Genomic DNA, 25,517 nt, shown 5'->3' on the forward strand with positions numbered 1-25,517 from the left:
ATGGAGCGGCCCCTGGTTCCTGCAGGCTTTACTCCAACTCCCAGGGGACCTGATGTGTGGGGTTCCCTAGAATCAGAGTATGAGATGGAGATTTTCGTGTAAGGGATTCATTGGGAGGTGGGATGCAGGACAGGGTGGGGGGCTCGTGCCTGATTCCAGGGATTTTCTGCCTGCTTCCCTTGAGGTGTGAGTCCGGGTGGGCTTCCCCCAAAGGAGGACAGCAGAAGTGACACTTGTGCTGGGACAAGGGCCTGTCAGGAGTCCTCAGTGCCCTTCTGCCTTCCGCGTTCCTTTGGGGGCCACCCCACACAAAGCAGCCCTCGCAGTCTGGGCCCCGCCAGCTTCTCCACTGCTTGCCTCCCCGTAGATGGGAGCTCCTGAGCACAGCTGTATCCCTCTGCTGCCATGCATCCCAGCACTAAGTGGGCCCTGGCCCTTGGCAGGGCCCAATAAATGTTGGATGAAGGAAGAATTTGTGAAACATCTCAAATACACCATGCCTGGTGTTAACCCCGTTTAACATTTCTCATTTCTTAACATTCCAGAAACCCCAGAAAAACAGAAAAAGCTCAGGCCCCAGAGGCCAGGGAGTCTCCCAGAGCCTCCACTGGAGCAGAGCCTTTGTGTCTGTCCTGATAGAGGCACCCTGAGCTCAGGGCCCATCTGGCTCATGGGGAATCCTGGTGTCCACCTCCAGGATACCTCTCCCCAGAGGTGTGAAGGGCCCCGCAGATAGAAGTGGCCTCCCTTGGCCCAGCTTTTGCCAGATCAGAGACTGGGCATCTAGACCCAGCATCCCCAGCTGGTGCCCCCAGCACCACAGACTCCTGCCACTGGGTGCTAACTGTGGCCCGAACCCTCCTTTCAGCGGAATGCTGCCCTTTGGTTTATGGCTGTTTTTCTTTTTTCTGGAACCTTTGCACCAGGATCCCCATGCACCCCGCATGTGGCAGATGTCCCTGAGGGCATTAACCCTTAGCTGCCCTGCCTGGGGCACAGGGACCTGGCCACCCCTTCCTGACCACCTGGCTGTTCTTAACCATCCATCCTGAGGCTTGACCTGCAGTTGTCCTCAGACTGTGTAGACGAAGCCAGGGGGAGTGGGCTGTTAGCTGGGATGGGAGTACCGGACTCTGCGAGTGGCCACCACCCTGGGTGGGGCGGGCACCCCAGGGCTCTGGGCTGAAGAATCTCCTCCAGAGTTGACAAAAGGCAGCTTGCTCCAGAGGGCTGTGCCTGTGCGGTTTGGACCCTGCAGCACCACCTGGTTCCCAGGTGTCCCCCAAATTTGCTCCCAGGCCAGTTGGCTGAAGGAGGCCTGGGGAGTGCAAATGGGGAGGCAAATGGTTTTCAGATCCACAGCGGCACCCCCGTCCAGACTCTCCTCCCACCGGACCTCTGTCTTGGAGGCAAGAATAGCTACCATCCCCTGACTCCAGAGAAGGGGGTCCGCATCACCATTATGGGAGGCTGAGGGGACAGACCACCCTGGCAGGGGCCTGGGAGACCCCAAGGTCAGCTCTGAGCCCAACTGACCTAGTCCAGTCACCTCCTGCAAACACCAGGGTAAATTGCAGGCCCTGCCTGGAGCAGCTGAGAGCTGTGACCTCCTGGGACTGGGGCTGAAGCCAGTGTTTCTCCCTGAGGGGCAGATTCCAGCTCCTGAGATGGGAAAGCAGCCCCTCAGCACTCCCTGGGCCAAGGCATCTGGTCTCTGAGATGGTACATGGTAGACCTACCCACCCGCTCCCCCGCCTCAATGCCCACCCTCCACCGACTGCAGAGCTGCCCCAGGAATGCCAGGGGCATGCAGCATCCAGGACTTGTTCTTCCCGCCTGGCAGCCAGGAGCAGATGACCCCTCCGGTGGGCCTAGTGGTGTTCTGGGCAGCCACGTTCTGGGATCCTATCTGGCCGGCACCCCTGTGGGGGCCTGCTGGTGCAATTGGGGTGTGTCTACTTGGGCAATGTGGGCCTGCAGGACCCTCCTAGGACCTCCAAAGGCCTCACAGCCTCCCTGGGGGATGAGTGAACCTCAGCCCTCTTACCATGTGGAGAAAGCACAGGGGCAGCATTTGGGTGAGCCTTCCTGTGACCCTGGACTTGCTGTGAAATGTGGGAGACAGAGACAGAGACAGACAGATAGCGAGAGACAGACGGGAACAGAGACAGAGAGAGGGAGATGGACGGTACCTGTATTTCTTTAAGGAGGGCCAGAGTTGTGCCCTCTGGCTGTCCCAGTGAGAAGTCCGAGCTGGTCCCCAAGCCTAGCACATCTGACCGGGTGTTTTCTGGGGTCAGAGTTCACCCCAGCTGTTCTAGAAGCCCCAGGCCATCCCTGGCCCTCCTCCAAGGCCCTTGCTGTGTCCTGGGGGCAGCCCGCTGGGGCCTCCGTCTTATTTCACCCATGCTGCTGTCCTGTAGGGTTGACCTCTTACTTCCTCCACTTTTCACAGAAGGAAACTGAGGCTCAGAGAGGATCAGGGACCTGCCTGAGGTCACACAGCAATCAGTGGGGCCTTGTCAGAATCTCTGCCTCAAATCACCTGCTGAGAATGTCCACTTGTTTTCTTGAGCCAGGCTTCTTGGCTTTAGTTCCTGCAATGGAGGACCCTGGGGGGGGGGGCTATGGGACATTCTCCAAGGCCAAGGGCCTCCTCTGGGCAGGGGCCACATCAGGAAGAGGCTGGCCTGGCCTCTCAGGCTCAAGGGGAACAGGAGGGAGGCGGGCTGGGCAGGAAGGGCTTGCGGCAGCACATCGGGCAGGACTGGGTGTGGCGGGGCTACTGGGGATGACATGAGACGCCCCCGCTGGAGGGGCAGGGAGCCTTTATGGCTTTGCTCTTCAGAGGAGTGTGACCTTTCACTTTTCTCTGTGATAATTGGGGACAACGGGTCACCTGCACAGCTGTGCTCACACCCTCGGGCCAGCCCGGCATGGCAGTGATCATGGGCCTCACCATTTCCTGCCCCCAGGCCAGCTGCTCATCACAGGGGCTCAGCCAGGTACCCTCGACTGTGCCCAGGGACACTCCAGTGGGGACCGTCTGGTCCCGATGCCCAAAAGGTGTTCTATTGAGCACCTGCTGTATGCCAGGCCCTGTGAGGCCTGGGGTATGATGACAAATACAGCACACATGGAACTGACCTTCCTGGAGCTTGGATTTGGGGACAGCAGCAAACTAGCAGTGACACATATAACCCAGTAGCCATGAGCAGGAGTGAGCTCTGGAAGAGGCCCTGAGGGCCACGTAGACCCACATAGGCCACCTGCCCTGTCCTGGAAGGGGCGATGGGACCTCGGGGAGCCACAGGGGTTCTGTGTGGAGGGCTGTGGGCAGATGGTGGTGGGTGGCCCAGACCCAGGTGGCTGAAGGGGTGGAGCCGAGTGTAGGAAAGGAAGCCCCTCTTAGGAGGTGGGTCCATGACTGGCCTGGACATTTGGGGACATCAAGACGACCCTGAGGTCCCAGAGCTTACATGTGGTTCTGCTGCCTGAGCTGGGGCAGGATGGTGGCCAGGACAGGGGTGGTTTGGCCTGGCCGACCCGCTTCTGACCTTCCCAGGGGCCCCGGGGAGACCCTGGTCTTTTCATTTTCCTTTTTTGCCTGTAGCTGGATTTAACTGCAAAGAGCAATACATTATAAATCTGGAAAAACATCCCTTGTCCCCACAAAGGACATGGCTGTCCCCAGATGACAAACGGCTCCGAATTAACATTATTTAGTATTTATAACTTCCGCCGGACAGAACTTACAGATGTTATTGGGAAATCCTGCCTGCCTTTGGGGTATTTTTAGAGCCTATTGTCTGTTCTGACGAGATTCTTCTAAGAGGTTCTTCTAAACAAGTCTGTGCTGAGGAGGCCACGTGAGATCGTCTGGGTCTGGGGGGCCTGGGTGCCCACCCCCTCTGCAGGACTAGAGCAGCCCTGGGACCCTTGGGAGGGGGCTCCCATCATCTGCTGGCCACTGACTCTGCTGGGGACTGGTCTTTACTGAATACCTGCTGTATGCCCAGCCCAGCTGTGGGAGCTGGGGGAGACGGGCGTTGGGGGAGATGTTAGGAGCCCCCCATCTTGCTGGGGAAGCAAACACATGTGTAGCGCTCCAGAGAAGGCTGGTGAAGGGGCTGAGCAAGGCCCAGGCTGGGAGTAGGGGCCACGGTCAGGGTGGGAGTGGGAGCCCCAGTGAGTGGCGGATGGAGCTGGACAGGGTGCCCTGAAGTTCTGTGAGCAGCCCCCACCCCTGCTGTGCCATGGGGCCGCACCTCCTGTCAGGGTCCTCAGTACCAGTGGGAGGGGTCCAGGGGCCCAGAGCTGAGGCATGTCTGAGTGCTCTGGCCCACCTGAGCCCCACGCAGCCCCTGCCCAGGTGAGAAAGCGGAAGGGAGAGGGCTGTGGGGTGTGCTCTGTGCTTCCTCTGGGGACAGAAGGGCCATGTGGTCCTCATCAAAACGTTCAAGGATGTGGAAGAGGACTAAAGAGTAAAGGCAGCAGGGATGTCCTGGGGCAGACGGTGGCCAGAGCGTGGCTGACACTACCTCACGGTGAGCTCGAGGCAGGGTCACTGCTGCAACCTCTGCCCACGAAGGGACTGCGGCACAGCGGCTGAGACTCAGCCTTGGCCTCCTGCTATTTCGAGGCAGCTGGGACTTGAACCCTGGCCTGAGGCGACTGTACACTGTGTGGGAAGTCCCAGGGCCTGGCCAAACACGTGCGTCTGTCCTGGACCCTCCTGTTGCCTCCTGTGGCTGGTGGGCTGGCGGGCCCCTGTCCTGGGTCCGAGTCGGGGGCTTGGGGGTGTGTGTCTGCTGTATGTCGAGGCTCCTGGTGGTGTCTGCTTCTGAGGGAGGCGAGGCGGGACAGATGGATGGTCTCCCGTGTGTCTCAGGAAGGTTGGTGGAGCCGGAGTGTCTTAAAGCCTTCACGAGAAAACCCTGGCGATGCTCCGTGGAGGCTGGGAGCCAAGCTCAGGAAGTGCTGTGGGCTGCGGAGGCTGCTGCGCTGAGGGTTTTCTGTGCTTAACTTAACGTCTTCAGAAACTCAGCACTGTCCCTAACCGCCCAGGCGGCTCTTTCAGGAGGTGGCCATCTGGGCTCTGGACCGAGGGACTCAAGAAAGGCCACTGGACGCCAGGTTCATGGTGGGGCCAGTCATCCCCCACCCCTGATCCTTTTGACTGTCGAGGGTCCCTGAGGGGATGGCCGTCAGAGCCACGCATCTCGGCCAGTCCTATCTCATTTGTGGTTAGGGATGGACTTGGCTGAGGAACTGACACTGTCCCTTGTGACCAGGGTCAAGTTTCTGCTGCTGTCCCAGCCCCCAGGCCCCTTTTCTCCACCTTCCCCCAGCCCCCCATCCCCAGGAGCAGGAAGATGGGCCTGTGGGCACCTGGTGACCATCACCTGAGGCAGATGGCTCTCCAAACCGTCCCAGCCCAGGTCCTCCAGTTGCTTAGATGGGTCAAGTTGGCGTCCAGTCCCAGGGGCTGAGGACACATTGGCTGGATCCTCCTAGCCAGTGCCCTTGGTGACATCTGAGCTCTGCTTGAGGAGAAGACCAGAGGTAGGAGGTGGGGGGCTCCAGGCTGGCAACCCCCAGCCCCTGTGGGGCCCCTGCCCTGACTTCATCTGCCTCCAGCACCCTGCCTTTTGGGAATTGCTGGAAGGAGATGTCAGTACGAGGCGTCTGACCGGGTCCTGGCCTGGGGTCAGGAGTCCTGCCTGACCTGGGATGAAGGGTTTTCTGAATTTCATTCAAAATCTTTTGCAGAATTCCCCATCTGCCTTCCCAGGCCCTGGGACCCCCTTCCCTCCCAGTGACCTCCCCCCGGGAAGCCCTAGCTGGGTAGCGGCCACCCGTCCCACTGAGCAAGCGCAGGTTCTTCTGGCCCTTCCTGCCCCTCCAGGGCCAAGGAGGGGCACAGGCCTGTCGGAATCACCCTGGGGCCTGCTTGGGGGCCTTGTCCAGCAGGAGTCACAGGTGGGAGGGAACATAATAAGTCCCTGGGATGGGCGGCGGCAGAGGGGGGGCTCTGGTAGCACCAAAGGGGGTGTGGGGTTCCGGTAGCTGTTGCTTCCTCCAACTGTCTGTCTCTCTACCTTTCTGTCTCTCTCCTGCTCCTCCCCCTGTCATTTCCAAATTTCTGGGAACCACAATCCGGTAGCCTCAGCCTGGGGTGTGCTCATGGGCCTTCTGGGCACCTGTGGCCAGTGGCAAGTTCTGGCTGGACTGGCTGCTGGGACCACCTTGAGAGTGGATGCCTCCGAAGGGCCTCGCCAGTGGCCTACCCGAGTGGAGCGTCACCCTGGCTGGGGGCCCTTCCTCTCCCAGTTCCTGCAAACAGTTGTCCAGCCAGCCCATCCCCTGACCAGGGAGAGGCCTGGCGGGTGCAGCATCTGAGCTGGCCCCTACACCCTCATGGAGGCCCTGAGGAGTGAGCACTCGGCCTCTGAGGGGCGCAGGACTGTCTGAGGAAGAAGGACCCACACTCGCAGGCTCTTTCTGGCTGCCTCCCACCCGGAGTGGGCCACCCAGAGGGTGGACCAACCCTGGATGGGCAGAGAGCCCCCTTGGGTTCTGGAGCCACTTCACAGTGTGAAAGAGACACAGTGGTGTGGAGCATGAAGCCAGCTTCCTCGCCTTGTCCAGGATAAGCTGGTCCCTTCTGAGCTCCCTGCAGGATTGAGTGGTGGCTGGGACGGGGGCAGTGCTGTCCCCTCCTCTCCCCCACCCTCTCCCCAGCTTCTCCTGGAAGCACGTTCCCCATGAATCCAACACACACAAACCCTTCTCTCAGAACATGCTTCTGGGGACACATGTCCTCCTGGGGACTGGGGACCTCCACTTTACCAGACCCTCCTGGGGACCCTCCCCACTCAGCAGTCCTGGGCACTTGGCTCGGCTACCCTCCCCTTTGTCCCATCTCTGGTATCCTCAGCAGGACCGAGAGCTGGGCCAGGTGACTGAGGAGAGGCAGACGCCCACCATCCCCAAGGTGGGGTGGACAGGCTCCAGGGGGCATGTGGGAGCTCCTGGAAGGGGCTGGTCATCCCACCCCCAGAAACCACGAGGGGCAAGCACATGGGCACACTGTCCCTCCCTCCCCTCCCTCTCCCTCCCTGTCCCCTCCTCCCTTCCCCATTCCTTCCTCCCTCCTTCCTTCCTTCCACAAACACTGAATGTCTGTCAAGTGCCAGGCTCTGAGCTAATTGCTGGGACACAACAGTGGGCAGCCAGAGGAGACTGCTGCCCTCGGGGGTGTTGTTTTCTAGCGGGTGACACCAGGCCTTCAAATCTGTGATTGTGGGATGGAGGAGGCCAGGAAGGGACGGACGCTACAGGCGAGACGCCCAGGACACTACTTGGAGGTTGGACAGGAGGGTTCCTCTGCAGAGGTGGTGTTTAAGCTGAGGCTGGGGAGGTGGGAAGTGACCAGCCCGGTCAAGGGTTGGGGGGGGTGCAGACTCACAAGCCAAGGGATCGGCAAGGGCAGAGGCCCGGAGTCTGGCCCGGTGTGGTTGCAAGTGAGTGCCCTGAGGTGCCTCTAAGACTCATCAAAGCCGGTGCCCCCAAGGGGAGATGCCACTCCTTCAAGAGCACCGAGAAGGCAGCCTCATGGTAGGGGCCTGGTCCCCAGCCCCACCTCTCCCCAGCCCTCCCAAAAGCAAGCAGAAGGGACAATGACCAACCATCACCTGCCCCTGCTAGAGCCACTGGGCAGGGGCCTGTGCAGCTTCTGGCCTGGTCTCCAGGTGGCTGCCGCCCACCTGTCCTGGAGCTTGCCTCCCGCTCCCCTCCTGCCTTGCTGGAGGATGTCCCTGGCAGGGAGGCTGCCTTTTTCATTTCCTTCCCGGTTATCAAAGCCGACTCAGAGAATGTTTAGAAAAAAAATTTAGAATAAGCTGTAATTGTCAAGAGATAACTACAGTTATCATCCATTATCCCTACAAATTAAGAGTAATCACACACTAAATATTTATAAACACAGGGGATTGATCATACCATGCACATGGGCTAAAATCCTGCCCAGTTTCTTGGCACTGGCACTTAATGGCACTTTTGTATTATTACACACTCTCGGGAACTCTGGTCTTTAAGGGCCTGGCTGTGCATTTTCCCTCGAGTCAGCTAACGACCCCTCCTGTTGGCTATCCACACTGTTTCCATCATTCAAAGGCACCCTAGATGGCTGGTGACCCTAGAGCAGCTTTCCTGGGGAGGGGCTTGTCCCTGGGGGGCCTTGCCCACAGGGAAAGAAGAGCTCACACCTCTCACCCCAGTGTCTGCAAGCACGCCCTGGAGCGTTCGTGAATGGTCACGCTGCTTTGTCTGCAAGAGGCCTGCCAACCTCCAATGAAGTGGCAGGACTCTGTGATCTGTGACTTCTGGTGCTGACCAAGAAATACTTTGTGGAAGAGGCAGTGGCATCAGAGGGTCTTGACCCTTGAGCACCACGTCACGTGGCAGAAGGAAGGGCATCACGGGTAGAGGGTGCAGCACACACAGATGCCCAGAGGTGCGATGCATCTGGACACTGGCAAGCGTGCCCTGCACCTGAGAGTGGATGCAGGAGCCAGGAAGTGGTGCCCTGAGATCATGGGCAGTCAGGGCCAGGCCAGCTGTTACAGAGTTTAGGGAGTGGGACCTGGGCCGTGAGTGAGATGGAGTGTTTGGAAGTAACAGAAGGCCCCGGTTTGCATCACGGAAAGTTGGAGCTCTGGGCCAGGTGGAGGGGCCTGGGAGGTGCACCGCGGCAGCAATTGCATGAAGGGGTGCACAGAAAGGAGGGACCTAACTTAGCGTTTTCTAGGGACCAAGGGGCGCATGTACAACACACCATGTAGGGAGCCCCTGGGGCCACTCATCCCTGGCTGGCGGGCTCGATGGGCAGTGGGGAAGAAAGGCTGATGGCTGGGGAAGGAAAAGTTAAGATTCCCTGTGTGCTCTGACCCAGAGTCCAGTAACAAGGCCCAGCCTGGTGAGGCACGGCTGCGGCCCAACTCCCGCCCCCCAGCTGCCTTCCTCCTCCCCCAGGCCTGCCGGCCCCAGCATGGCCAGACGCCGTCCCCCAGCGGTGCCGGGAGCGCTTTATCAGATAATAAATAAGGCGGCTGGAGCCGTCCGTGTCAACATCTTGGCGGCTGCGTAGGGCACGACGGGGGAGGGGCCTGCCCACTGTGGATTCCACGTGACTGTTGAGGGCTGGCCGCCCCCACCTTTGGGGCTGGGGTCAGCCCTCTGCTGAGGTGTGTGTTGGGTGTGGGGGGAGAGGGCAAGGCCACCCCTGGGTCTGCCTTGGCCACAGCCTCGCAGCCTTAGGGGCGCCGCCTCTCTCTGACCTGACTTCTCAACTGCGAAATTGGGATCCTGGTGTGGCCCGGAGGACAATGTGGAGGGCTTGGGCACCTGGGGTGCTTGGTCTCCTGGACTGCACTGTCTACCTGTGCCAGTCGGGTTTAAGCCTGTGCAGGGCGGTTCTCGGGATTCAGTCAGTGATGCTCTGCTAAAAACCGTCAGGTGGGTAAAGGTGCACCCGGTGCATGTGGCAGACCCCGCGGACTGACTGCGGCAAGGCCCAGAAACAAGTTGGGCAGCAAGGGTATTGGGCACCGGGCGCCTCCAGGAGCAAGTGTTGCAGGATTTGTGCCAGGAGGCTGTGGCCTGGCTGCTCTGCTTTTTGAGTGAAGCGCTCAATTAAGGGCTTCAAGTGGGAGGGAGAGGGTCTGCTCTACAAACTGTTCTGGATCAAGAAACTCCAACTGATGGGACCCTTTTTTTTTTTTAAAAGATGACTGGTAAGGGGATCTTAACCCTTGACTTGGTGTTGTCAGCACCATGCTCACCCAGTGAGCTAACTGGCCATCTCTATGTAGGGATCCGAACCCGTGGCCTTGGTGTTATCAGAACCACACTCTCCTGAGTGAGCCACAGGCTGGCCCCTGGACCTTTTTTTTTATGCCCTGTGTACTCAATTTTTGGGCTTCACTGGGTCTCTTTTCTTCCTTAGGGTGCCCAGAACCAAGCACAGTGGGAGCTCAGAAGACACTTTCTGCAGATGGGAGGGGACAGCTGCAGGACCCTCAGGAGTTCTCCTCATCTGGGCTCTGGGGCCTCTGCTTTAGCTTGAGAGAGGAGGATGCAGAGTGTGCAGTCCCAGGCAGCTCAGATGGAGTGACCTTGCTTCCCATCCTGTCACTCTGATAAGGAGTCCTGGGGCTGTCCTGGCCCCCAGCCTCTGGCTCCTTTGGTTGTTTTTGACCCGCCTGCTGGGCAGAGCAGGGCACGGGAGGAAGAATGGCGGGGAGGGGGTGCCTGGCGGCTATATTAAGACCCTGGGTCCTGACAGCTTCCGTCTGAGAATGAGATAGGCTTAAATTTAGCAGCAGTGACCGACTGTGCCCAGCAGTGGAGCTGTCAGCCTCCCTCATCCTGGGCACGTCCTTAAAAATGAAATAAACGCAGCGGGATGGGATCCCTTCCCCCTTGCTGACAGCCAAATTCCCCCTTCCTCGTTGGTGAATCTGTTCATGGCTGGGGAGCACGGGGGCCAGGCCAAGTCTCCAAGCCCTTTTAGCATCTGGAACCCCTCTTCTCCATCCAGGGGGACCCCACCTGTCCTGCACATCCCGTTGTGGACACCTCTAGGAAGCCTCCCCACAATGGTCAGCGCTCAGCCCTGTCTTCACATATTGTGGCTTCCAGGGACAGGGCCACCACACGTGTGTGTGTGTGTGGATTGCACACACGGCCAGAGACATGTGGCACCCCCACCACCATAGATGGGGAAATTGAGGCTTGGACAGGCGTAGAGTTACTGTGAGGACGGGGTGCTGTGCCCTCCATGCCTGGCCCTCCTGTGGCCCTCTGTGGCCCGGCACCTTGAGTCACCTCTCTGAGCCATGATTTTATCCATCAGAGAAGAGGAAGAGCAACCCCTGGTCCTCAGAGTGGGGAGCATGAGGGATGGGGTTGGAAAGTGCAAAGCACGGCGCCCACCCAGTAGAAGGTGATCGGAGGGCAAGTTGTGATCACATGGGTTGTGCAGTGATCCTACTGACCCCGCCTGTGGTCCTCAGCCCAGGCGGCTCTGCGGCTTGCTGTGGCCAGTCTCCTCTAAGCTGTCCTAGGACCTCCTTCCCTCCCAGGCTCGTGGCCCCTGCAGCCCCTCGCCCAGAGTGCTGGGAGGGGGCTGGGATGGCCATACCTTCCATATAGATGCCAAAGCTCTGCTCAGTGAGCAGCGGAGGCAGTGGCTGCCCAGCTTGCTGGAGGACAGACCCGTGGCTCCCCCAGCCACCGCCTGTCCAGTGGTCTATGGAGGCCATGGTCACTCAAGTTTCTCACTAATTTGGACTTCCCACTCAGGGACCCAACACCCCATCACAAGCCCTGAGGAGGCTGTGCAGGAACCAGAATAAGGCAGAAGTGGAAGGACTCTGCCCTGCCCAACTGGTGACCCCTTAACCTCTCCCCACCTCAGTTTCCTCACTGTGAACAGGCACCTGGGAAGGCCGCTGGGGCCTCTGGGAGAGGAGACAAGATGGCAGCATGTCCCCATGTGGGACCTCAGTGGGGCCCAGCTGCTGGCTGTGCCCATCAGAGCCACGCAGGATCCCACACTGGGAAACGGGGGTCACCATTGCCCCAAGCCCTCACCTCACTCCCTCTTCCCTGACCCCAAGCCAGATGGGTGACAGGGCAGAGACTCGAACCAGATTCTGAACCCAAAGCCAGGGTCTTAGTATAGGGTTTCTCAGAGTATGGGCCCCTGAGCACTCCCAGGTTCACGGGGGTCCCTGTTTAAAATGCTCACTCCTAGGCCCTCCTCAGATGCAGGGGGTGGCTTTTCCAGGGCCGGGCCCGGGTGTCAGCACCAGGGGCCACACCCCCCCAATTGAGCTGAAATGCCCCCAGTGTGATCCCCCCTGCATGGGCCAGAATGACGGGGTCCTTGCCTGAGTTCTCCCTTGAGACAGGCCCAGTGGGGGTGGGGGCTGGAGAAGTTACCTTACAGACCCCACCATGGTGCCTGATGGGATGGAAGAGGTGGGGAACAGTCAAGGAAGGCTTCCAGGGGGAGGTGGGCCTGGCTGAGAGGCTCTGAGCAGGGACCCAGCCTGGGGGAAGTGGAGATGCTCCATCAGCCCCGCTCCTATGCCTGTTCCTCCAGGCCAGGCCTGAGGGCCACGCTGAGTCTCAGTGCCCACTGACCCTTGATGCTGCTCTGTCTGGTGTCCCTCCCCTGAGCTGATGAGACACAGCTCAAGGGTGCACAGTGTTTCCGAGCCTCATCAAGGCCTGCAGATGCCCAGGAGGGCTTTGGTGAGACTCAGGGCGGCCCTACCCACCCCACCAGGATGTTTCTGAAAGCAGACGATGGGCTGAGTGACTGCCGGAATCTCTGCAATAGGCAGCCCAGGATGAGGCTGGGAAATCCCATGGGGATGGACAGGGAGAGGGAGAGCGCAGCTCAGGGGGTTTATTTCACAAATTTTCTTATGGCTTCGTTTGTCTCATGTATATTTAAAAAAGATGACATCACATGGAAATCAGGTTGGAAGAACCTCTGGATACAACTTCAGGACGGACAGACACTTTCCAGAAGCTGGTGCCGGAGATGACCATTCTTAAAAGTTTTAAATGGGGTGGTACGTGGTGGCCAGCTGCAGCTATTTTAGTTGGCATACAATATTTAAAAATATTTAAAAATATTTTATTTTAAATACTTAAATGGAGATTTTTGAATCAAATTGGGAGTTAAAATAAAAAAAGATTTGAATTGGAAGATTTTGCATTAAAAAAAAAAAAAAATTAGGTTTCTGGCTTCTCTGAAAAAATCAGATCTTGAGGGCCGGCCCGTGGCTCACTTGGGAGAGTGTGGTGCTGATGACACCAAGGCCATGGGTTCGGATCCCTATATAGGGATGGCCGGTTAGCTCACTTGGGAGAGCATGGTGCTGACAACACCACATCAAAGGTTAAGATTCCCTTACCAGTCACCTTTAAAAAAAAAAAAAAAAAATCAAGAGATTGTCGGTGAAAGGCTGGAGGGACTGGTTGGTAGTGAGGACGTGGCCCCTCTGCAGGGCATGCCAGGCCAGGGTGCCCTATTCCCTCCATTCCCTATTGCCCTCCTGACCTCAGTTGTCAGTGGCCATTCATCAGTTCCCTTGGGCAGCATGGTCTCTGGCCAGCACAACATGCCAAGTTATCATCCAACCCAGTGCAGGGAGGGCTCTTGCAAGGGAAAGAAGGTGTTACTCATAATTCTGCTGGGACAACAGACTAAATTGGGATGGTCCCAGATAAGCTAGGACATGTGGCCACATCACCACCAGCCCCAACAGTACCTCTGTGTGGCTCAGAATGGGGCTCCCAGACTCTGCCTGTCAGAACTGGTCATAATACACAGATTCAGCCAGAACAAGGCCCTTTACTGCCCCCTCTGAAAAAAAACTGTCCAAATAAATACACGAGTCCGTGATGATCACGCTGTGAACGGCTTCCCTGGGGTGCTACCCTGGCACGGGGCATAGCCGGCACATCTGTCCCTGGCAGTCTTGTGCTCATGGAAGGGAAAATCTTCTGTACCACGGCTCCATCCATCAAATGTGGGACATGAAGGACAGACCCCCGAGGCCTCAAGCAGTCCCGGGCTGCTGCTCTCATTCCTGTAGCCTGCGGGCCTCTGGGTTTCACTTGGAATCCTGGTTTTACAACAGGAGGTTGGGGTTTTCCCCAGTGGCTACAACCTGTAAACATGTTGACGGTGAGTGTTGACGACAGAATTCAAGTTGGCGGTGGGTGCCCTGGGTCAGTGGCAGCTGCAGAGCTGTAGTGTGGTTCAGAACCTTATGCAGCCCCTGGGGAGTCCTTTGCTGTCCAGGGATGGGGGCCTCGAGCCCTTCTCCCACCAGGCTTCCTCTTGCTCTGGACCTGACTGCCATCTGCCCAGAAGGCCTCCCCAATGCTGCGTGAGGGAGACTCAGTCTTTTTTGGTGGGTGGGCCTGGTGATCTCTCTTCCGTGCTCGAGCAAAGCAGGCGCGAAGTGGATCCTCTGATGCTGGCTTGTCTGGGACTTAGGCCAAGGCCAGTGCGCACCAGGCCTCCTGGCGCAGGGCCCCACTGAGGCCAGCCTGGGGGCCTAGGGCCGTGGAGGGTAAGGCAAACTCCTCGGGCTCGAACTTGAACTCCAAGTGGCTGGGGGCCAGGGGGTCATCTACCTGGCTGGGAGCCTGCAGGGAGGAGAGGAGACGCATGAGAATGTGAGAACAGAAGCCGGCCACTCTTGGGGTATGGTAGCCCCCATGACAGGGTGATTTGCCCCGAGGGGAACCTCAAACCCCTGGAATGGGGTGGGGACCCCTTGTGAGGGTGGAACTTGACAAGGCACGCAGGGCTCTTGGCCAGGCTCTTAGGAAGGGCCGTCGTGTCGATAGCTAAGGCTGACCATGTGCCCAGCTAAGTTCCAGGGAGAGGCCTGTGGGGGTCTGATGTGGGTCTGACCCAGCCGAGGAGTCAGACCACCCTGAAGAGGTACACAGGCTCCAGCTCCGGGAACCCCACCCCGACTCCACTTCCCTTACCTGGGAGGTGACGCTGGGCCCAGGGCATGTTGGGGACGCCAGACTGGGCTCAGGTTTCAAAGTGACTGCTGAGCTCTCGGTGTTGGAGACAGCAGAGGGGGAGGCTGTGGCATTTGCTGTGGATCCTGGGAAGGAAGTGGGGCACTTATGGAAGGTGCCAGAGCTGGCCACACTTTCCACTCCTGTCCTGGCCCAGAGAGGTGCAGGGATTTCTCACGGACACACAGCGAGCATGTGGAGGGTCTGGGTATGGCCTCCTCCACCCGTTTTCTGTCCCACTGCTGGGTGAGCTCACACCACCCTGCTTTTCCACCCACCAGAGCCACTGCAGGGCAGAGTGGGGGTATCTGTGCTTCAGGAGGACTGTGTGTGAGCCACCTATGTACATCTCTAACACTGGAACTGGAGACACCCACAGCAACCCTGCAGGAAGGGCTGGGGCTGACCCGAGTGGCCCGGGGAGCGGGGTACCCCCCTGGCACCAGGTGGGTCCTGGCCCTGCACACCTGAGGAGCCCTTGGTCTTGGTGACATTCTTAGGCTTTCGTTTCCGTGTCTGGATACTTTCCTTCTTCATTGCCAGAGGCCGCGGCACCTGGAGGGGTAGCAAGGGGGGTGGCTTGTCCTCATCCATGCTCCCTCTGGGGCTTCTCATATGGCCATTTCCCCTATCTCAGCTCCACAGGACCAGCCACTCCTGGAGCTGACCGTGTGTTTGGTCAGCTGCCTCCCCCGGGTGTGGCCCTGTCCTCCCAGGTGAGGTGAGGAAGAGCCCGTGGGGCTGTGGCTGGACTCCCTTCCCAGGCTCCCACAGAGATGCTGGGGGCCAGGAGGGCACTGGTATGCACAGAGGGCGGTGTCCAGTGTCCGCCCCCACAGCCATGCCACGAGACTCCGTGAGCATAATTGTAACAGCGTGGGCTGGGGTGGGGCCACAGCAGTGGGGACATGTGCGTAACCTGCATGCAACACACTCAGCCGGGGGCAGATCGCTGTCCTGCCTGGGTTGTCCCAGCCCCCTGGACAGCCCGCACTCACCCCGTGCAGCTTCATGTAGAGGCCGCAGGCGTTGCACACCGGCTCGCCCTCCGCGTTCCGCCGCCAGAGTGTGGTGTTGGTCGTGTGGCAGTTGGTGCAGCACAGCCCGGCACGGCGGGATGAGGACTGTGGGGATGGAGGACTAGTATGAGCCCAGAGCCGGAGGCTGCAGCAGGACGCAGGCCCTGGAGGGCTCTGGCTGAGGGCATTTGGTGGCACTTAGGTCATGAGGTCTGCCCTGGACCGGCCTGGCAGGACACAATGTCCTTGATTCCCCGGAGCTGTGACTCACCAGCCCTCAAGCCCTGGGAAAGGTCACTTCACCTTTCTGGGCCTTGGTTTTCTCATCAGTAAAATGGGGTGACGACGAACCCGCTACGGGCCGGTTGTGGGCAAGAGCCCATGAAGAGCTGTGAGCAGAAAAGCAGCAGGCATTCTTCTGTGTCGTCTCCTTTAGCCAATGCTGGGCTGTCACCCCATGTTTCTATGGTGCAGCAACCCCCTGAGGCCATGAGGGCCCTCTGGAGCTCAGGCCCCAGGGACAGGGAGAGCATTCAGGGGCCTGCTGGTCCCTCTGGCCACCTGCCTCCCAAGCTTTGGGACTCAGAGCACATGCTCAGCTCAGCAGCTGTCCCTGGCCCCCAGTGCCCACTGGATGGCGGGCCAATGGTACTGGGTCCTGCCTGCCTGAGTCTCCCACATGCTATGCAGCGTGCCTCGTGTTGGAGCAAGACTGGACCTACCCGGAACCTTCCAGAGGCCCTGACATCCCTATCTCCTTCCCATGGCTCCCAGGAGAGATGGATCCCCCCATACTGCAGGTCCAATTCTGACCAGTGATCCCAAACTCCTTGAATGTGGGGAGTTCTGGTGCCCCAGACGGTGCTGTCTCCAGGTCCTGGGTCAAAGGATCTGGCGTGGGGCCTGGGAATCTGGACCCAACAAGGCCTGGGAGGCTCCAGGGAGGCTCTTCTGTGCTGGCTGCTGGTGGCCTGACTGGGGCCCTCTGGCTGTGAGCTCAGTGTCCCGAAGCCCAGCCCACCTCTCTCCTGCCTGACTCACATTTTGGCATTTGGATGGAGTCTTGTGCAGCCTGGGGGCTCTGGCCCAGGGGATCTCGATTGAAGCCCTTCCCCACAGCATAGCCCTGCTGGTGGCACTGCACCTCCCACCCCCTGCACCCAGGCATCGTCCTTGGAGGGTTCTGCTCTGTTCCCCACCCCTGCTCCTGCCCTCAAATGCCCAATCCTGACCCTGTCCCCCTTTCCTCCAATCGCATGGCCCCCACCTGGTCCAGGTGCCCAGCCTCTCTCACCAGGGCCACAGTGATGCCCCTGCCAGGTCTCTAACCCATCCTCCCTGCAGCAGTGAAGGTCCAGACCCATGGGCAGTGCCTGGGGCACAGGGACAAAAGCCCATGAGGATGAGGGCCCTACGCTCAAAGCCGTGCACCTCCCCCAAACCCCATTCTCCAGCTTAGGCGACAGCCAGAGAACGACCCAAAGTGAGATGGCTCTGGGTGAGGGGTGAGCAGACTCAGGCCAGCCTCAGTCTCCCAGCTGCCGGTCATCTCTAGGATCCCTTCCTGAGCCCACCTTGCCAACTCCCTCCTGTCACCCCGTCCCCCAGGCTGTGCTCAGGGGCACAGGCCCACCCCTGTGGATGGCCTGGGAGACCTGTGCAGTCCTGAGCACCAGCTACTCCCCCAAAACTTGATGTGAACCACCTCCCGCCCTTCCCCCTGCCTGACTGCCCCTTAACCCCCAATCTCTCCCCCGTGCTCTCCTCCCCCATCCCTCCCCACAGCCCGCCTTCCCACCGCTCCAAGCTACAGAGGCTCTGGGAATCCCATCCCCATTTCATCTGGGGGTGGCTCTGTTCTCCAGCCAGGACTCTGCCCTAGGCTCCTGGCTCTGTGACAAAGGGTGAAAAGGAAGGGAAGGGGCCAGGCTGGGGAGGTGGGGAAGGCGCAAGAGGGGCCTGTGGGCCACAGATCCTGGCCTGGCTGGGGACCCCAGGGAGGGTGGCCATCCCTACTGTTGGCCGATGGCCTCCATGCCATGGTGGTGTTGGGCTGACGTCCAGCCACTCAAGGGTCTCTAGTGGTCTTCCTGGGGACAATTGGGGGTGGGACTTGAGCTCACACAGCTGGTGTCTCTGGCCATGGTGGACAGTGGGGCACCTCTACGGCAGGAGAACCAGCCCAGCTGTCAACCAGGGTCCCAGCCTGTGTCTCTCCCTGGAAAGCCCATGGCCACATCCTGATTTATCTAGAAAGCAGCTGCTTTTACTGGGTAGGATTTGAGACTGGCCCAGGTGCCTAGCCCCTCTCACCATGGCCACAGTGATGCCCCTGCCAGGTCTCTAACCCATCCTCCTTGTGGCAGTCAGGGTCCAGACCCATCAGTGGCACCTGGGGCATAGGGACAAAAGACCCTCCCTTCCGTCTATCCACTTCTTGGGGGCTGTGGGTACTCTCTGCCCTCCTGGAGCCCGCTGTCCAGTGCAAGGCAGGGTTTCCTCCCAGCCCTGCCACCCATCCCAGGCTAGGATCCTCTGAGCGTCACCATCCATCCTTCTGCCTTCCTGACAGCGGGGAGAGGCCTTGCCACCTCCCCCAGGGCTGACAGATTTAACAACAAAAAACCCAGGACGCCCAGCTGAACATGAACTTCAGATGAGCAATGAATATTTTGTATAAGCACGTCCTGTGAATATTTGGGACGTAAGCACTAAAATATTGTTCGTGTTTTTCTGAAATTCACGTTTAACTGGGTGCTCTGTATTTATTGGCAACCTCACCCGCCATGGGCTCCACCATGGTCCCCACCTCCTGTTGTCCCTTCAGACTGAGGGGGAGCCCTCCCCAAACCAGCTGTGACCAACCATTGCTCCATAGCGCACACATGTGTACACATACATGCACACCTCAAATATCCCCCAGAGTTGCCCGTGCATCGGCGGAGACAAGGCTACATGCAGTGGTGACAAGGAGCACCCTTGATATACAGATTGCAGAGAGAAACGAAAGTGGGTGGAATGCATGCAGAACACTTACATGAGGGTACTTCAAACAGTTCATGGAAAAATAGAATTAAGAGATAATGTGTGGCTGGCTGGTTAGCTCAGTTGGTTAGAGCATGGTGCTGATAAGAACGAAGTCCAGGCTTCCATCCCTGTACTGGCCAGCCGCCAAAAAAAACAAAAACAAAACCAAAAGATAATATAAATCTTTCCATGAACTTTTTGAAGTACCCTTGTGTGTAGAAAATAAACCCCAGAAGCATGCATGCCCATCACCCTGTACCCCTGCAAGTACGAGAGAAAAATCTAGAAGCCACGTTTGAATCTCTTTATAACGAGCATGTTTTACTTCTATAAAATAAAGAACATGGGGAAAAAAAAGAACGACCTGAAAAAAATGTTCAAAATGCTTCTGTCACCTTTTCCTATACTTTCGCCAGATGCTGCCAGGCAGATGGGAAACTGAGGCTCAGAAATGCTAAGGGACTAGAGGAAAGCGGCGGGACGTGGGGTGGACAGAGCTGCCTCCTGTGGCTGAACACTTCGGAGACATGCACTCAGCACCGCCCTGGCCCCAGTGACGCTACACCCTGACGGACTCCGAGCCTCCATCTGTCCTTCCTCACTGTCGGACAAGCAGCCAGGCCTGGCCGCTCTTGGGCCCCCACCCGCTAGGCCTCTCCTGGCCGCTTCGGTTTTTGTCTGTTCTTTTCAATAGCAGTTGAACTTCAAAGCTGCTCCTCCTGCAGCCATGCTGACTGGGGGTGGGGGTGGGGTGTGTGTGGGGGGTTGGGGGGGTGATGGGGGGTGGGGGTGAGGGGCGAGGGGCGGAGGTCCCAGCGGTGCAGGCAGGGAGGCCGGGAAGTGAAAGCTGCAGGCCAGAGTGGCCCCCGCAGAGGCTGGAGCCCCTACACGAGACCAAGACCGAGACTGGATGGGTGTGCAGCCGGAGGCCGCCATGTCGCCATGCAAAGACATCGGAGCAGTCTGAGCCCTGGGGATGGGCAAGTGGCTTGAGATGCCTGGACAATTAGTTTGATAAAGTGCACGTGTCCCCTGCTGGCGAGGGCACTCTGACTCGTGTGAGCCTCAGAAGCCCGAGCCCATTAGGGCCCAAGTTTGCTCAGTGGCAAAGGACGCTCAGCCCCGCATGACACCAGCCACTTCCGGGAGCTGGCGCCAGAGCCGGCCTCGGGCCTGCCTTCCACCCTGACCTTGGCTGCTGGGCTCCAGCTTCAGTCTGGGCTCCTATGTTCAGGGGGGTGGGGGTGGGGGCTCAGAGAGCCCCTGCTCATGTCTGTACATGGAAGCCAGATCCTGGGGAGGGGGCTTGGGGTGTGTGTGAGGCAGAGGGGGTGCTGTGGGGGAGCCGAAGAGGTGGGTGGGTTGGGGACCACTGTAATGATGCACCTTGCTCGCCCACGCTGACAGACCCTCAGGTCAAAGGGGTGGATGCACACAGGGGGCTCAGCACAGGGTATGAAGCTGGGTGCTCCTGCTGGGAGCATGGCAGGGTGGCTGCTTTTTGGGTCACCTTCCTGTATTGTTGCTGACATGCTTCTAAGAAGTTTGTAATAATTTAAAAGAGGATTAGGACAAGTTCTTCCTGCGGAGGCCCCTCTGGGTGCATTGTTCTGGCCACACTCAAGGAGGAAGCTTCGGAGAAAAACCCAGCCCCCCATGTCCGGGAGTTACGTGGGCCTGGCTCTGAGTCTTGGGGTTTCCACACTGAGCACGGCCCTGTAGGACTGGCCACCAGGCAAATGGTGGGACTGAGCTCCCTGAGTTCTGGGGTGGAAGAAGGCAGAGAAAAACCCTGGGGTCCTTCTCAGGCAGAAATGGGGAGCAGAGGGGGCCTTGCAAAGTCCCTTGTCCCAGCCCCACTTGGCAAAGGCTTCCTGGGCATGTTCCATGCTCAGGTCTGGATGGACCTGGACACAGAGGTGACCAGACCTTCCCTACCCTCTGGAGTCTGTGGCCTTGGGTAAACAGGAGTCCCTCACCCAGGAGGCATCCCCAGAGCTGAGTACCCGTGTCCCCCAGACCAAGAGGTGGAGGCTCAACAGGCCAAGCACCCCTGTCCTCAGCCCATCCTCAGAGGCGGTCTGTCCAAGTCCTGCACCAGCTGCCCAACTGAATTTCTACAACTTGGTGTGGGACAGCTCCAAAATCATCTCCTTACTACTTGGGTGAGAACACCAAGGTACAAAGAGCTGGGGACTGTCCACGGGATGCTACAGCCCAGGGGCATGGGGTCCAGCTGGAACAGGCACCGCCAGGGCTGGAAGACCTGGGGCAGGGCGGGGGCACAGTGAGGGGGTCATGTGGCGCCCGAGGCAGACAGTTCAGGGTCCTAATCCGGGGTCTGCACTTGAGGGCTTACTGCCCTGGGCTGTGGTGAAGGTGGATGAGGTACCATGCCTCAGTGTTTGGAGGGAGGCCCCACGTCAGGGATGTTCTACCGTGGAGTGGGAAGAGAGGACAGGGGGTCCCATACCTTTGTCTCTGGGGGATACAGGCGGGTTCTCTCCTGACCCCTTCTCTTGTTCACCATTGTGTCTTGGTGGCGCCTGGCTCAGGGCTTGGTGCAGGGCAGAGTGGACAGAGACAGACGAAGGCCAGCCTGCTGCATGGGGGTGGGGGGCCAGGTTGCAGTCCCGCAGGACCTGGGCTGAGCTCCCTACCCCCTCTTAACCTTGGTTTCACCATCAGTGAATGCCTCCTGGGTACCAGGCTGGGGCGACACATCTGGGGGCACGATCATACGGGCAGATCCGGTGAGGGAAGAGGCTGAGAGAGTGATGTGGACTCTGAGGGTACCCTTCTTCCTACAGGCACAACGTGGGTAGAGGGAGGCTGGGACCCACAGAGTCCCAAAGGCCAGCCTGGAGGAAGAATGTCAGTGGCCGCCCTTGAACTGCAGCTCTTGCTTCCCACCTGCCCTGTCCTGTGCCACCCTGGACTTCAGACGGTTCGGCCCAGGCCCCCCCACAGCCCAGGGCCTCAAGTTTCCACCAACGGCCTGGAGCTGAGTGCCCCACAGAGCAGCAGCCACTATCCATGCAGTGCAGAACAGCACCCTGCCACCTAGGGTGGGATCTCCAGGCTGGCTGGTGGGTCCTGATGTGCCCACAACACCACCGAGGGAAGGCTTGGCCTTCCTCTTGGAATGTCCCCCCAGGAACATTCCACTGCCCGGACCTCAGACCTGCGGGAGCCACGGTGGCCTCATTAACTTTAGACAACTTGCAGCAACATCGACACCCCAAACTTATTTGTAATGTTACTCATGAGTACAGGTTTGCCTGTGAAACGGTACAGAACAGTGTCTTTAAGCCCTCATGCAGCTTCTAGGGCAGGAGTCTGGGCTCCTGAGCCCCCCACTCCCCACTCAGCCACAGGCCAGGAGCAGCCAAAAGTGAGAATGAGCTTTCTCCAAGGAGGCAGAAAACCGGTATCCCTGGCTTTCTAGCGGTCTCTAAAGCACAGTAGAAAAAGCACACCACCCCAGGCGATGGTGGACCCAAAGACCCCTCACTTAGAATTTCAATATCCCCCCAACAAAGCATCTATCCAGCAGCCACTGTCCTCTCCAGCCCCATCCCTGGGCAGGGTCACCTTGAGGCATCTGACACTTGGCTAGGCCGCAGCCCCAATCCTGGGGCAAAGCTCACTGCCCAGCCAGTCCTTTCCCAGGGAGACCCTGCAGTGCATGACGACCAGTGCCTGTCCCTTGTCTCTTTCCCACCGAGTGCCACGCCGCAGCCCAGGGCTCCCAGGGCCGTCCTTGTGTACTCCACTGCCTGGTCCCAGAGGAGCTAAGCCAGCCTGGCCCGAGCAAGGTATTCAGGGCTGTTCCTTGCACACTCCTGCACAAGAGGTTCCTCCACCCCCCGGGGCTCCAGCTTCACTTGCTCGGGGACCAGTCCCCTCCAGCGCTATGCCCCAGCCCCTGAGGCCGGCCCACACTCACCAGGCGCTTCTGGGGCCGCACGAGTGGCCGGTTGACGCCATTCATCTTGTGGTAGAGGCCGCAGGCGTTGCACAGATAGTGGCCGGTGCCATCACGACGCCACAGTGGTGTGGACAGAGCCCCGCAGTTGACGCACTCGCGACCCTCTCCGGGGAACTCCTCCAAGAAGTCGGACACTGTGGGGACAGGCGGCTGGTGGGCCCGAGCCTCTGCTCCTCCCCAGGAGCCTGAGGGCTTCCTCTGGACTACCTGTGCCAGCCATCTTTTTTGAGCCTTATTTTTCTTTTATTTTAAAATTTATTTACTTAATCTTATTTTGCTTTTAATTTATAAGCAGTCAAACTCGTTAGAGTTGCCTTTATAAAGGGGGAGTGTTAATAAACCAAACTTTAGGGTGGACACCCGGGTTTGAATCCCTCTGAACCAGGGTCCGGCACTAGCGTCCACATATTTGACTTGCCGGGGGGCGTCTACACAGCAGAGGGAGGCGGGTGAAGGGGCTTATCCCCGCGCAAGCGCCTTCGCCCCAGGCAGGGCCAGGCTAACGCCGCAGGCCTCCTCCTCCGCACAGTGGGTCTCCTGGGAAGGGCGGTGGGCGACTTGGAGATCCTACAAGTACTACGATGGCCTTATTGTCAGCTTTGTTGTGGTCGCAACCACTGTGCTGCCTTGGAAGGCAGGACAGCCCGGCGTCGCCACCCACTCGGGCGTCGCACCCTTGGGGGGCGGAGGTCGCCCTGGCCCCTCCAGGCCGGACCAGGCGCCGGCGACGCGCGGGCGGCCGGGGCGCCGGGTGGGGGCGGGGCGGGGATCAATCATCGCCCGCCCTGGGGTGGGCGCCAGGCGCGGGGCTGCCCCGGGCGGCCGGGCGAGGGGTCCCTGCGGCTGCGGCTGGGCCCCGCTTCCTGCGCCGAGGGACCGGTCCTGCGGGGGCAAACACAGAGGCGTGGCCTTTGGGTTTCGAAGAAACCGGGTGGAGCAACTGCGCTTTACAGGCCTGGAATCCGATTATCCAAATTTATATCCCGGAGCACTGAAACCAGGTCTCAAATTAGAATATGTAAACGTTCTAGAACAGAGATGACTGTGGTGACTTAAATAAACCAGTATTTTGAACTTTATAAAAATTATTTCCAAAACTTTTCAAAAAAAAAAAAAACCATAGAAACAAAAAAACAACGTTTAAGATTTAGGTTACAAACGGGAGCAAACAAAACTGTTTTGGGTTCGGATGAATGAAAAGCAGAAATACAGTATATGTACTTTCTCACTAACATGTTAAGAATTCTGGAAACGGTGTTTTTCATCGCGGGGTGGGTGAAGTTGTGGCAAAGGCTGTATTTCGCCGAGGTTTACGTGTCCCCAGAGTTCTGGGCCGGCCCGCTGCTGGTGTCCGGCCTGGCCTTGAAGGCTCTTACTGGAGGGGTCTGGGCACGGGGGTGGGACTAGGGGGAGGGGAGCAGTTCGCAGGGTGCGGGTTTACAGCCGGGTTGCACCAGCACCCGGGGCCCGAGTCAGTGGAGCCGCCATCTGTGACCCCAGGACTCACCGAAGGTGGCCCGGCGACCTGGGAGGCCGTTCGGGCGGCCCTGTAGACCGTGCAGGACGCTGCCATCGAAGGGTCCGGCGGTCCAGGACGGGGCCACGTCGGGACTCACGTAGGCGGGGTAGGCGGTGGGGTACGAGGCGCCCACGGGCCGCCCGAGCGGGGCCGGGTACTGCTCGCGAGCCAGCAGCGCGCCCTGGTAGGTGCCGCCGTCCCGGCCTCCCGCGCTGCCACCGCTGCCAGGCCCCGGGGGGCTGTGCGCGAAGGGGAAGGCGGTGGCCCCAGGCGGCTGTGCCGCGGGCGGGTGCGGGCTGCCAGCGCCGAAGGCCGAGTCCGCGGCGGCCGCCTGCGCCCAGCTCGGGTGCGTGGCGAGCGCGGGGGTCTGCGGGCCCGGCTCGCACGCCGGCAGGTAGGGCAGCATGGGGGGCACGCGCGCCGGCGGCACGAACATCGGGGAGCCCGCGGCAGCCGCGTGCAGGAAGGCGCCCGAGTCGGCGTAGGCGGCCTGGCCGGGGCTCGGGGCCAGCGCCAAGCTCTGGTACATCTTCCTAGGCACAGTCTTGACCTGCAGGGAAGAGGGACGGGCGTCGAGGTCACGGCATCTGTGCGCCCTCCGCCAGAGCCCGCGCTCGTGCCAGGCAGGTGCCGCCGCTCCGGCCGTGCTCCCCGCTCTCCAGCTGGGGCCATTCCCGGGGCGTGTCCCAGGACCCTCGGGAGAGGAACCGGCGGGGCGCCGCAGCGGCAAGCGCTGCATGACCGGTGCAGCCGCAGCGCCGAGCCGACCGACCTCCACTGTCCTGGCTTCGGAAGTCCCCGGGATGGGCTCGGTAGGGGCTGGGAAGGACAGGGCCTGGCATGTCCGCAGGGCGCAGGGTCTCGGGAGCCCGGGCCCCTCCACGGTGGGAGGGGCGCATGGCTGCAGGCAGGGCTGAGCACTCACCGGCGGGTCGGCGACGGGCGGGCTGGAGAGTGGGAACCGGGGCCCAGTGCGGCTCTGCAGGGAATCCCGGGCGCCCGGGCCGCCCCCTCCGCGCCGCCCCGCCCCTCCCCAGGCGCACCGCCCCTTCCCTCCCGGAGCCCGCCCCTCCCTTCCCGCGGGGTCAGCGCTGGGGCTCCGGCCGCGGCGCCACGTGACCCGAGCAGGCCCAGCTCGCGGGGCTCGGCGACAGGGACGCATGGCGTGGGGCACCGAACGCTGAGCCCCGACCAACTCAGGCGACACGAGCGGGCCGGGTGCTGCGTGGAGCCCCTAGGGAATGGTGGCGAGTAGACGTCTCTAACTTGTTCACGGGATTCACGGGTCCCCAACCCTTCCTCTTCGCCTCCCCGGGGCTCCCGCCCAAGGCTG

At 59.8% G+C, this 25,517-nt stretch overlaps 1 protein-coding gene across 1 annotated transcript; it reads right to left on the bottom strand.

Annotated features, from left to right (window-relative positions):
- Nucleotides 1–14,082: 14,082 nt before the first annotated feature.
- GATA5 (GATA binding protein 5) lies at nucleotides 14,083–24,713 on the bottom strand. Its single transcript, XM_063079255.1, has 6 exons — nucleotides 24,173–24,713; nucleotides 22,624–22,799; nucleotides 15,627–15,752; nucleotides 15,096–15,183; nucleotides 14,590–14,714; nucleotides 14,083–14,238 (listed from the first exon to the last, which is right to left on the bottom strand). The coding sequence occupies exons 1-6, from the start codon at nucleotides 24,711–24,713 to the stop codon at nucleotides 14,083–14,085; spliced, it is 1,212 nt and encodes a 403-aa protein (XP_062935325.1).
- Nucleotides 24,714–25,517: the final 804 nt, after the last annotated feature.

Source organism: Cynocephalus volans, chromosome 1, assembly GCF_027409185.1.
Source record: "Cynocephalus volans isolate mCynVol1 chromosome 1, mCynVol1.pri, whole genome shotgun sequence".
NCBI classification, from domain to species: Eukaryota; Metazoa; Chordata; class Mammalia; order Dermoptera; family Cynocephalidae; genus Cynocephalus; species Cynocephalus volans.